The sequence below is a fragment of the Hemicordylus capensis genome, chromosome 1 (assembly GCF_027244095.1).
Source record: "Hemicordylus capensis ecotype Gifberg chromosome 1, rHemCap1.1.pri, whole genome shotgun sequence".
Taxonomy (NCBI): Eukaryota; Metazoa; Chordata; class Lepidosauria; order Squamata; family Cordylidae; genus Hemicordylus; species Hemicordylus capensis.
Window position 1 is genome coordinate 170,315,863 of NC_069657.1, and position 12,505 is coordinate 170,328,367.

The 12,505-nt window shown below is 44.5% G+C and overlaps 1 protein-coding gene across 1 annotated transcript; it reads right to left on the reverse strand.

The window, feature by feature from the left end:
• Window positions 1–2,687: 2,687 nt before the first annotated feature.
• Window positions 2,688–8,830, reverse strand: CXCR4 (C-X-C motif chemokine receptor 4). The gene is made up of 2 exons (XM_053287092.1): window positions 8,602–8,830; window positions 2,688–4,410 (listed from the first exon to the last, which is right to left on the reverse strand). The coding sequence occupies exons 1-2, from the start codon at window positions 8,617–8,619 to the stop codon at window positions 3,343–3,345; spliced, it is 1,086 nt and encodes a 361-aa protein (XP_053143067.1). The 5' UTR covers window positions 8,620–8,830; the 3' UTR covers window positions 2,688–3,342.
• Window positions 8,831–12,505: the final 3,675 nt, after the last annotated feature.

Sequence of the window (12,505 nt, forward strand, 5' to 3'; positions counted from 1 at the left end):
TTGAATTGTATCTCCACTGACTCAGTAAGTGGGTGGCTCCCAGTGCTAGTTTCCTATGTACAGCGTGAACTTGAGGCATGGCAGGGAGAGACTCGAGACTATCAAGAGGATGCCCTTTTTGATATGAATGATGTGAATTTTGTTTGTATATACAGGTTTTATGAGACACATTATTATTTTGTTTAAATGAAAATTTTTAAAAAGAGGGTTATCTAAATTGGTTTTTTTCTTTTCCCAGATTGGCTGGTGCTTCTTGCATCTATCCAACAGTATCATTCTTTATCCATCATGCTATTCCCACCTTTTTGGGGTAATATTTTGATAAATGCACTGAAGCTGAAAGCATGTTGTACGCAGGATGCTAAGATACAGGAAATAATCTTACTGGGATAAAGCAAAGAATTGCAGAAGGGAGATTTATGAACCTTCAGGAGTTCCTAGCTTGGTTCCCCTCTAGCCATTGTGGTTGGAGATGATGGGACTTGTAGTCCAACACATCTGGAGAGTCAAGGCTAAGAATGCTTGAGCTACTTAATTGCACTTGCAGATAAGAATTTCCAGTGAGTTCATCATTTATACAGTGGGACCTTTTCATCTTACCTTAACATGCCAGATTGGATCAAAGGTGCACCTAGTCCATTATTCTGCCTTCAGCGTTTGCTTCTGGAAATTGCAGAAGCAGTGTGTGAATAGTTCTCAGCCTCTGGTATGATAGATGCCATCTATGAGCATGGAGGATTCATTTAGTGATCACAGCTAATATCCATCCTCCATTAGTTTGCTCAATCCTTCCTTAGCTACCGAATGTCCATCACCACACCATGAGCTAGTGGATTCCATATGTTAAATTATGCATTGTGTGAAGTACTTCCTTTTGTCTGAACCTGCTGCCAACCATTTTCACTGGGTGACCTGTGTTCTAGTATCCTCAGAGGGAAAACCCATTTCTTTGCATACACATCTTGTATAATCGTATGGCTGTCAAAGTTTCCTTTCAGAGCCCTGGTAGCCAGTCTCATTTGTTGCACTCAAATAGACAGCACCTGCAAAAGTGCTCAGTGGAGGATGTGTGCTCACTCAAAGCCATTAAAGCCTCGTCCCCAAGAAGATGATTAGTGTGTAGGCTAAGGGGTTTAAAGAGATTTCTTTTGAGTGTAGGCTTATTACAAATACAGACAACGTTCTACTCCATTTAGTTCCCAACAGCTGACAAAATGGATTTAACTGAGGCAGAAACAGTGAATGCTGGCAAATGCAAAGTTATACTTCCAATATTAACAGAGAGGTTCAACTAGTTAGTTACCCACCTACTTCAAGGTGACTAGTGAGTGATTGTCTCTGGGACCAGCTGCTTCCCTGGACTGATGTACATGACCTTCAATATAGAAGGTTCTGTGCATTTGAAATAGCCCCAAGATACTCTTCCTGGGCTAGGAAGGGGATGCAGCTGTGGCAGAACATGAGCTTTGCATGCAGGAAGTTCTGGCATCTCCAGGTAGGGCTGGGAAAGACCCTTGTCTGAAACCCTAGAGCTAGTTGTAAGTCTGTGTGGACAATATTGGCCTAGTCTGACTCAATGAAGGGGTACAAGGTAAAAGTGTGCCATCAAGTCGATTTCGACTCCTGGCGCTCACAGAGCCCTGTGGTTGTCTTTGGTAGACTACAGGAGGGGTTTACCATTGCCTCCTCCCGCACAGTGTGAGATGATGCCTTTCAGCATCGTCCTTTATTGCTGCTGCCCAATACAGTACCAGTGGGGAACTGGCAATCTTCTGCTTGTTAGTCAAGCAGGCAGCGGACCAATAGGCAAAGGGGAATATTGGCAGGTTTTTCACTACTACAGTTGCCAGGCTACATGAACAGCAAAGCAACTTTATCTCGAGGAAAAAAATCACAAAGAGCAGTTTGGGTTTGGTGTGAACAGCATGTTTCATTCCACAGGACACAAAACACAAGAGAATGTCCTCAGAAATAAGAAAAGCTGATTTCAAAGGCAAGTGTCCGTTTGCTAGTACAGATCACCTTTTACCAAAATGGGTTGAAGGCCATCCACAATGCCCTGTAATCCAATGTTCACATACAGTTCTCTATCTTGTCCAAGACCAGGATATGGACTTGCTTTTGGATGGCTTTTCTGTGTTGATTCAAATGTTCCAGTCAAGGGATCACTATTGAAAGTGATCGTGAGGTCAGTACCTAGGTACATGTAGAAATGCACTGGGTTGTGTACATGAATTGCATAGGTTTCCTTGAAATCTATTTCTAAGACGGGGTGGGCAAACCTGGCCCTTTGGCTGTCGTTCAGTGATGTCTTCCACCACCACCCCCTGCCCACAATTAATTTCTAGGGCAGTGGTTCCCAAACTGGGAGCCTCCAGATGTTGCTGAACTACAATAAATTGTCACTGGGGCTGATGGGAGTTGTAGTTCAGCAACATCTGGAGGCTCCCAGTTTGGGAACCACTGTTCTAGGGTATAAAATGTAGAGGAAAGTATGTACATGTTATGCAGCACAAAGGTATCCATCCCTACACAGCAAGATTCTAGGGAAATGATCAAATTTCTTTAATGTGTAATATCCAATTTAGCCTTCTGTCTAAAATCTTTCAGGACATAGAAAATTCATTAACAACAACTAGAATCCAACACAAGATAAAGGAAATTGGATAGAACTCAAAATGAAAATACCATTCCAAATAGTTTTCTTTGTAACATACTTTTATTTACAGCTTTATATGGCAGATTTGGAAACCAATGTGTTGCTAAAAGAGCATTTGATGGAAGATATTTGGTTATAAGTGCCACAGGATGCAATCCAGCTGCATTCAATTCAATGCGGTTTACCATTGCCTTCAGTAGGATGTGGACTGCATCCATTGTCTACAATGAAATGAAACTAGTGTACATCAAAACAGCTTATGCAATCTTGGACAGAGTCCTAAACATCCAGATAGAAGATGATGCCTTCTTCCCAACAGGTACATTTGAAATATTTCCTTTATATACAAAGAACTCACACACACTGGCTATCCTAAGCTCAAAGTGTTATATTGGAACACAGTGACATTAACATATGTACAACGAGACAGAAAAGCAGTAAAACTTTTTCTCTTTGCCACTTATTCACAGGTCCTGCCTAGACACTTGTCAACATGGTATAGTTTTTAATTTTTTATAAATAGGTCCATTATGTTCCACAGAAGACTAAAAGCAATACACAATTCCAACTGGGAATGAACTTGTACATGATCTTGGAGGATTCCCCCCTCCAAAACTTTGTGGAAGGAGTAAAAAAAAAAGTCCCATTTTTACAAATAGCTGGAGAAGACAGAAGATGATGTGTTAACTGGAATGGAAACTGGAAGACTCTGACTCTGTCGAAACAGAAGAATGTCCCCCTCGTTTGCCTTTGGAAAGGATCTTAAGGCTTGATCCTCTGCTCACAGAGCTAAATGCATTTTGGGCTGTTGTCTTGAATTTGGCACCCAGAAAAGCATAAAGTATGGGATTTAGGCAACAGTGGAAAAATGCCAGGGCTTCTGTAATGGAGATCCACTTGTGCACGATTGAATCAAACTGACAGCCATTGTTGATGAATCCAAGGAGGATAAAGGTGTCAATACTGATGCCAATGTAGTAAGGTAACCAGCAGGCAAAGAAGGCGATGATAAGGATGATGGTGGTCTTCAGGGCTTTGCGCTTCTGCTGGCCTTTGGAGTGCGACAGCTTTGAAATGATAATGCAGTAGCAAGTCAGTATGATAAGACCAGGCAGGACAAGGCCTACTAAGATTTGCTGAAATCTGAACGAAATCAGCCACTTTTCATGAGGGTAAAATGGTTGGCATACATATTCCCCACCAAGCTCCTTAAGCTCCTTAGTGCTAGCAAAGATCATATCAGGCACTGTCAGAAGCAGAGCTGGTAGCCAAACGCCCAAGTAGATGATCCTTTCAGCCAACAACTTCCTGGGTCTCTGGCTGTTGGTAGCATGCACAATTGCCAGGTACCGATCTAAGCTTATAAAGGCCAAGATCAAGACACTACTATACAGGTTGACAGTGTAAATAATATGGACCAGTTTGCACAAGAAATCTCCAAAGTACCAGTTGATGACAGCATCCACAGCCCAGAAGGGCAAAGTGATGACAAACAAAAGGTCAGCCACAGACAGGTGCAGCCTATACTTGTCGGTCATGCTCCTCAGCTTCTTTTGGTAGCCCATGATGATAATAACCAAGCCATTGCCAATTATTCCTGTCAGGAAAATGATGGAGAAGATGGTTGGCAAGAAGATCCGGTTGAAATCGGCAGTTTCTTCTTTCGAACACTGACCTTGGACGAACCCATCATCACCAGAGCCTGGCTCCTCGGTAGTATTTTCAAAGAAAATATAGACTTCAGGAGACAACTGTAGTTGGATGAAAAGAAAAGCAGTTAGAAGCCGGCAGTGAGAGCACACAAAACTATGGTATACTCAGTGACTAGGAATGTAGCGTACAGTTCCGTGATATTTGGGTGGAAGAGACTTGAGTTCAAATCCCTAACAGATCTTGGACCAGTCACTCACTCTCACTCTAGCATACCTCACTGGATTGTTGTGAGAGTAAATGGGAAACACTCATGGAAAGGAGAATGGGTGGAATACATATGTAACAAACAAAACACACAACTCAATATTCTAAGTTTTGCTATGGCTAAGATTCAAATTCCAACTCATTGTTGGATTCTTGGTTTAAATTTGAGCAACTTTTGAACAGTTTTTTCTATTTATTATTATTATTATTATTATTAATTTTAGATTGTGAGCCCTTTGGGGACAGGAAACCACGCCACTTCTCCTGCTATGTTTACACAGAAAACAGTTTACATATGTAACATGCAAGTGGTATATAAATATTAATAACAACAGCAAATACTCATTGCAGAGGGCAGCAGAAAAAGAATGTAAAGGCCAACTTTAAATTGTTTGTCACTATTTCCGCCCATCTTTTAGGGAAATGAGAGTATTAGGAATAATGCCATGAGTATATTTCTGGTATAATAAATAATATGAGTCACAAAAGAAACAGAGGGGTCGGTGCCTTGCAGCTTTATCACTGTAGCACGTCCAAGGAGACCACAATTCTGCACTTAAGAAATCTAATTCTGCAACCATAAAGCAGTAATAGAATGGTGGGGTTTTCTTTTTGCAGATTCTGGAATATTTTGTGTCTACAGGAAAGTTTCTAGTTCCATGATGTTGGACTAACAGTGGCTAAGCTGAAAACTAGCTGGGGTTTGACAGAACACTGAGAGGCAAAAGTAACAAGGATTGGAAACTTCTGAGCACATTAGTTCTTCTCCTCAGCTTTCTTATAGACCAGGGCTACATAACCTCGGCTTTCCTGCAGATGCTGGACTACAACTCCCATCATCCTTGACTATTTGTCACTGTGCTTGGGGATTATGGGAGTTGTAGTCCAACAACAGCTGGAGGACTAAAGTTGTGCTATCCTGTTATAGACACTTCAAACATTAGGAAGCTGCTTCACAGATTGCACTTCATGTAGGGAAAAAACTTGCCAACTGTGTGCAGAAAATCACAGGTGCAACTGTACACCCGAGTGTACAGTTGGTGCACATGTGGTGTACATGTGCTAGGCCAATCACTTCTTTCCTGTGCATGTACAAGCACATTGCAAAACATGCCATAGCAATTGCGGTTTGCATAGTTTTTGCTAAATGAAAGTGGTCTTCATGAAGGAAAGCCAACCCATTTGAAACAGCCCTGAGCCAGATATAAGAAACTGAGTACAGATTATCTCCTTGGCCTTAAGGACTAGAAACTAGTTTCTAATAAAAGTAGAGATCTTAATGAATCTATAAAAGCCGTACAACAACCCTTCATTCTGGAGCTGATTACGAGCATGCAGAATGCTTTAAGAAGGTGCTCCCGCTTTGCAGTAGAATGAAATGCTTGCTAAGAAGTAGCGTTAAAGGCTATACACACGTTTTTAATTCGCTGTCCACAGTGCACACCTGCAGGTTGCCATGCTGGCCCATCAGACCTTTCATTCATTCATTTATTTAAAATTGACAACAGGGTCATCATGGCCTTTATTAGGAGAGAGTAATTAAAAAAAAAAAATCACAGAGAGAAGCAAACAAGCTTTTGAGTTCATCTGGTCTTCATCAAGCTGGAAGTTAAGCAAAATGAAAGGAGTGGTGAGGGGAGAATGATGTTTTGGGGCAAGATGAAAAACCCCAAGTCTGAAGATTGCACTAATGAACGACTACTTCTTTCCCCCAGGTTGCTGTTGCTTGGGATTGGGTGTAAGAAGGGAGGGCAAGAGCAAGGCCGACTTTTCAATTCTGCCCAATAGGAAAAAAGAGAAGTGACAAAGGGTGGGGCATCTCAGGAAACCGTCAGCCGTTTGAATGCTCAGGCAGCAAAGGAGAGTAAGGGAAGGAGTGGCCACCCAGTCCGTTATAGCCAGGTTGCTCAGGGTTCCAGATGTTCCAGTCTCTTGCACAATATCTGCTCTCATTGTGAACAGAACTCAAGACCTTTTACAAATGGTCTCATGCAACCATTCAACACAGATCACAGAGGCTTCTGCCACAGAAGTTTAACACCACAGCTTTGCTGGATCAGACCAAAGTTCCACCATTCTGTCTCCAACAGGAGAACTCACAAGCAGTGCAGAAGAGGGATGCCATTTTGCAAGGATTCCTGCTCAAACTGAAGGTGGACCTTTTAGACCCAGGCATTCCTGAGCAAGCATTTTGCAGATATCCAAAGTGCTGAAGTTCTATTCAGGAGAATTGAAATTCAGGAGTCCTGCTGCAGGACTCCTGAACTTCAACAAATAATCCTGAGAAGAACTTCAGCATTTTGGATATCCTGCTGGACCAACCCTCTGGATCAGTTCTGGATCAACCCTCCCACCCCACATACACTACGTTATGTGGTGGCCCCAAACAGTCCCTGCTCCCCAATTCACTTGCCACATGATGAGCTCCACACATATCTTCAGGCAGATCCTGCTCACCACTTACTTTGTTGCCCCCAACAGTTGAACAGCTTACTAATTAGACCAGGGGCTCTCAGATGTATATGTCAATAAATGAATGAATGAATAAAATAAAATAAAAGGGGTGGGTGGACTACATCTCCCATCATCTGCAGCCACAAAAGTCTTTGGCCACTGGTTGGGAATGATGGGATTTGTAGTCCAACACTATGTGGGGACTCGAGGTTGAGAACCTGTGGACTAGAGAGATATATAGGACACCTTCCACTGGGTGGGCTTGCAAAACTGCTCTACTAAGAACATCGCCTTCCATTCTGAGACTAAACTTGCAAAGTAACCCTTGTGCTTGCAATGAAGGACTAAAAATCAATTTCATCTTGAATTCCGAACTAAAAATCAATTTCATCTTGAATTCCGAACTACAGCCGTGGTATGAAGACAATGCAGAAAATACTGGAGTTGCTATGTGTGAAAGGGCAGCACACAAGTTTTAAAAAGAAAACAGGTAAGTGGAAGAAAAAGGGAGGGGGTTGCTGGCTGGTGAATGCCCAAACGACTTGATCCCCCTTTCTCGTGTTCACAGTCTGCCCTGGATCACTGCATTTACCGCGCCTCAAGGCTACAAAAAGCTACCCACAGCCGTTCACCCCAGAAGTATTCCTCCAGTTGGTGTACTTCAGCAATCTACAGTCCACTGAGAGTCTTCCAAAGTACAGGGGCACTGCCGGGCTGCTGCAACTCCTCACCCTGGACAGGAAAGGGCGCGTGCCGCCAGAACAGGTCTGGAGACACCCTAGTCGGAGCGGCAAGGATCAATTGCTGCTGAGCATGGGCTCCCCTTTCCAGAAACGCGGGAAAAGGGCAACAACCACTGTCCAAATGCAAGCGACATCCTCCACGCCCTTCTGAAAACACCACCCGCTGGACCCACAAACACACTGAACGAACGCGCGGCGTCAAGTCGCGCTGGTTTCCATGGACTGGCTTGCCAACGCAAGTTGCACTTGCTCGGGACCGAGGCGCGAGTGCAAGCCGCCCGGGAAGCCACGCACTAAAGCCGCGGGAGTCTCCGTCCCGACGCTTGCACCAGAAGCCAGCTTCAGGTGCCCCCTTCCAAAGCAAGCGGCGCCGCTCCTTCGTGCAGACAGCAGCACGCGTGCCGCCCGAGGACTAGAACCCTCTGGCAAGCCTGCAGCAAGCCCCTTCTACCGCTTGGCAATGAGGCGAGCGAGCGCTCCACTCCACGGAGCAAAGGATGATTGCCCCCCCCCCCCCGGAGCGCGCTAGCAGATCTGCCTGCAAAGGACTGAGCGCCCCTCAGCCCCTCTCTCTCTATAGCGGCGGGGGCTTGGGGTGGAGTGGGGTTGGAGTGCTGTCCCGCGTCCAGCGCACTTTTTGCGAGCGAAGCAAACCGAGCCACATGGCTGGGTGCGGCTGGGATGAGCCAGCCTCTACGAGACGGCGCTCAGGCTGGGCAACTCCAGCCGTCGGAAATCTGCACTAGCCGCTGCCAAGGCGCCCTGAGCTCTTTCATTCATTCGTTTGCAGCTCCTGCCGCGCGCGCACGCCTCCCGCGCTGCACTTACATCCGGACTCGATCCCATGGCTCAAGCCGTCTCTCGGGAGCTTCCCGGCACTTCTGCTCGCAAGTCCCTACACAGCTACGCCACCTCCAGAGACAAACAAAGTTCTGGCGGCGACGCCAACCTCCCCCTTTATACAGGGGGCCTCCCCGCTCTGAGGCAACCCACTGGCGGCCGGCGACTCCTCCCCACTTGCGAAGCAGAGGGCTTGTGGTTGGGCTGCGAGGGGGGGCCCAGAGGGCGAGAGCGTGCCAGAGACGGACCGCTTGGGTCTCCGAGCATGCGCCGCGAAGAGACACGCGGTGGTGCGTTTCTCGCCGGCTGTTGTGAGGGTGGGAGTATCTGGGCACATGCATCGGGGGAAGGGAAAGCGGAGGGGATAGCTGCCCTGAAGTGTTTGTTTTCACTTGCCTGGGCTTTCTGAGCGTTCCGGTGCCAGCAGCAGCATACAGCCATAGGAAGCACCTGTGTCTAGTAAGGCCGAGAGTTGGGTCTTTAAAAAAAAACCCAAAAAACAAACAAACCCACAAGCATATACATTAAATAGATATTAAGCAAGGCAGCAAAAATAAATAAATCATCAGATCTCTTACAAATAGCAGGGTAGCTTAGAGGAACAAAAGAAGAAAGAAATCAAGATCATGGAGGAGACTGGTGTTGTGTAGCAAGCATGAATTGTTCCCTTTGCTAAGTAGGGTCTCCCCTGGTTTGCATTTGAATGATGGGAGACTACACTTGAGCACTGTAAGATTTGGGGGTGGAGCCGCTCTGAGAAGAGCATGTGAGCATCCAGGGTCCCTACCTGGCATCTTCAGATAGGGCTTAGAGAGAGACTCCTGTCTGTAACCTTGGAGAAGTGCGAAGACAACACTGAGCTAGATGGACCACCAATGGTCTTACTCGTCCAAGGCAGCTTCCTATGTCTCTGTCATCGTTCCTTAGTAGGATCAGACCAAAGTGTACGTAGGGCAATCCTATGCAGGTGTACATGAGAGGAGGATGTATTTAATGATATTCACTCGCAGGTACATGTGCACAGTACACAGGTACTCACAGAGGCACCTTTTACCGTGGTGATTCTCTTTATTTAGCAGGGGGAGAATAACTGGCCCTATTCACCCCCAGCACAGGACTTCCAGTGACTGTTGCTGGTGTGTGTCTTAAGTTTCTTTTTAGAATGTGAGCCATTTGAGGACAGGGAGCCATCTTATTTGTTTGTTATTTCTCTTTGTAAACTGCCCTGAGCCATATTTGGAAGGGCGGTATAGAAATCGAATTATTATTATATCTTGTTTACACAGTCAGACAGGTGTTATTGACTGGTTTGTTTTATCCAGACATCGAGTCCTTCCCAAGGACCTGGGATGGCTGAATTTTATCATCAATACTGTTGGTTATTATAGATATCGTCGCAAAACATAGGCTGTTCCCAGTAAAGCTGCTTTTTGTAATTGGCTGATGGTGATTTCTGTGGCCCCTATGGTGTTGAGGTGCTCTTCAAGGTCTTTTGGGACTGCACCCAGGGCGCCAATGACCACTGAGATTATTTTGGTCTTTTTTGCCACAGCCTTTCAATTCCAATTTGTAGATCTTTGTATTTGGTGATTTTTTCTATTTCTTTTTCTTCTATTCTGCTATCCCCTGGTATTGCTATGTCGATTATTTTGACTTGTTTTTCTTTCTTCTCGACTAAGTTATATCTGGTGTATTGTGTGGCAGATGTTTGTCTGTTTGTAGTCGGAAGTCCCATAATATTTTTACATCTTCTTTTTCTTCAACTTTTTCAATTTTATGGTCCCACCAATTCTTGGCTACAGGTAGCTTGTATTTTTTGCAGATGTTCCAGTGTATCATCCCTGCTACCTTGCCATGCCTTTGTTTGTAGTCAGTCTGTGCGATCTTCTTACAACAGCTGATCAGGTGGTCCACTGTTTCATCTGCTTCTTTACAAAGGCGGCACTTGCTGTTTGTTGTGGATTTTTCTACTTTTGCTCTTATTGCATTTGTTCTTAGTGCCTGTTCTTGTGCAGCCAGTATTAAACCCTCTGTTTCTTTCTTCAAGTTGCCATTCTTAAGCCATTGCCAGGTCTTGGTGATGTCTGATTTTCCACTTATATTGTGCAAATATCGACCATGCAGGGGCTTATTTCTCCATTTTTCTGCTCGGTTCTTGACTTGTTCTTTCTTGTAGGCCTGCTTTGTTTCATTGGTGTTGAATAGTTGATTGGTGTTGAATAGTTTCTTATTATAGTTTCGAATTATTATTATTATTATTTGCATCAAACTGCAGCATTAGTCTAGCAGCACTCTGTTTACAGGGTCTCAATATAATGAGATAATCTAGGGATTCTCAACGTTGGGTCCCCAGATGTTATTGGACTTCAACTCCCATAACCCCCAGCCTTTGGTTGTGGATTATGGAAGCTGAAGTCCAATAACATCTGGGGACTCAACGTTGAGAATCCCTGAGATAGTCATATCCTGCTTTTGGCTCCAAAATCTGGTATTCAGCTATACTGCTGTTAAACATGGAGGTTTTATTTTTATCACAGCAAATAGCTATTCATAGTTGACTCAACCATAAGGCGTTGATGGCTGCAGTCCTGTGCACATTTACTTGGGAGCATGAATTTGATGGGGATTACTTGCAAGTATATATTAACAGAACTGAGATGCAATTATTTGAAAAACTATCTTGCCACTGTGCTGTTTAGTTATAAGTAATGTCAAATCCAGGAAGATTCAACAAGATTTATTAACATCAAAAGTAATGAAGATAAAAGTAATAAATAGTTACTAACCAGCTCTACTGATTCCATTGGATTACAGTCCAGTCCAGTGATGCCTCTCTTCCAGTGAAGAATGCTTCATGTATATCCCTCACTGCTGCAGTCATCTTTTGTAACACCTGCATTGTTGCTGTATCACACAAGTTGCCAGGCCACAAACTTAGGCAAAAAGTCTTTGGCATGTGTTTCAGCACTATCCATATGCTGGGCATTGCATCAGTCTGTGTGGTTACCACCACTCTTCTGTTATTGCTGATGCAATTTTTTTGTGCTTTCTTCATGTGGCCATCAAACATACCTTGCAACAAAGTATTTCATAAGTCAATTATGCCCTGCATCAAGGAGTATTTATCTTGAACCTACAGTCACAGGTCTTCAGTCAATGGCTCCAAGCTGAAATGTCTGCATGAGAGTGAGAGAGATTGTTCCCTGTCCACTCTGTTCACACTGTTCATTATTTTTTGTAAGTTTAATCTGCTGTGTTCCCCTTCCTTTCATTCTCTTTCCCCCCAAGCTAGAAGCCCCCACTCTTCTAAGCCTTTGTTACACAGTTGATGATGCACCATTCCTCTGATTCTTTTACTTGTCCTTTTCTGAACTATCTGCAATTACAGAATGGGTATATCTGCACAGGAACTTTGTGCATTCCTGCTTCAAGTACATGAGGCATCACTCTAAGAAGAGTTTGGTCTTCACCTAGTGCCTAAGACCTACATGTGGGTCACAGCCAGGCTTAACATAGGCCACACCAGTAGCACCACCACACTGACCAGTACAAAGAGCAGGTGTGAGGGTGGATAAGGAGAAACAGTGAAAATGTCTACACCCCACATTTATATTGATCTTAGGGCTGGTCCAATACATTTTGCTGTCTGAGGTGGAGGACAGTATGACACTCCCCCATCTGTATTGCAGCTGTGCCCACTGTAGTGATGGGGCGGTGCTTTCCATCCTCATGCCTATGCTAGAGGCGACTACCATGACTGCCTCTTGGAAGGGCCACTCCTGATTGGTTTAACTCTCAGGGCTTCCCACTTCCAAAGCCAAAAACAGGATATGACTACCTCATTATACTGAGAACATCAAACACTGTTGGTGATACAGCGTTAGACTAATGT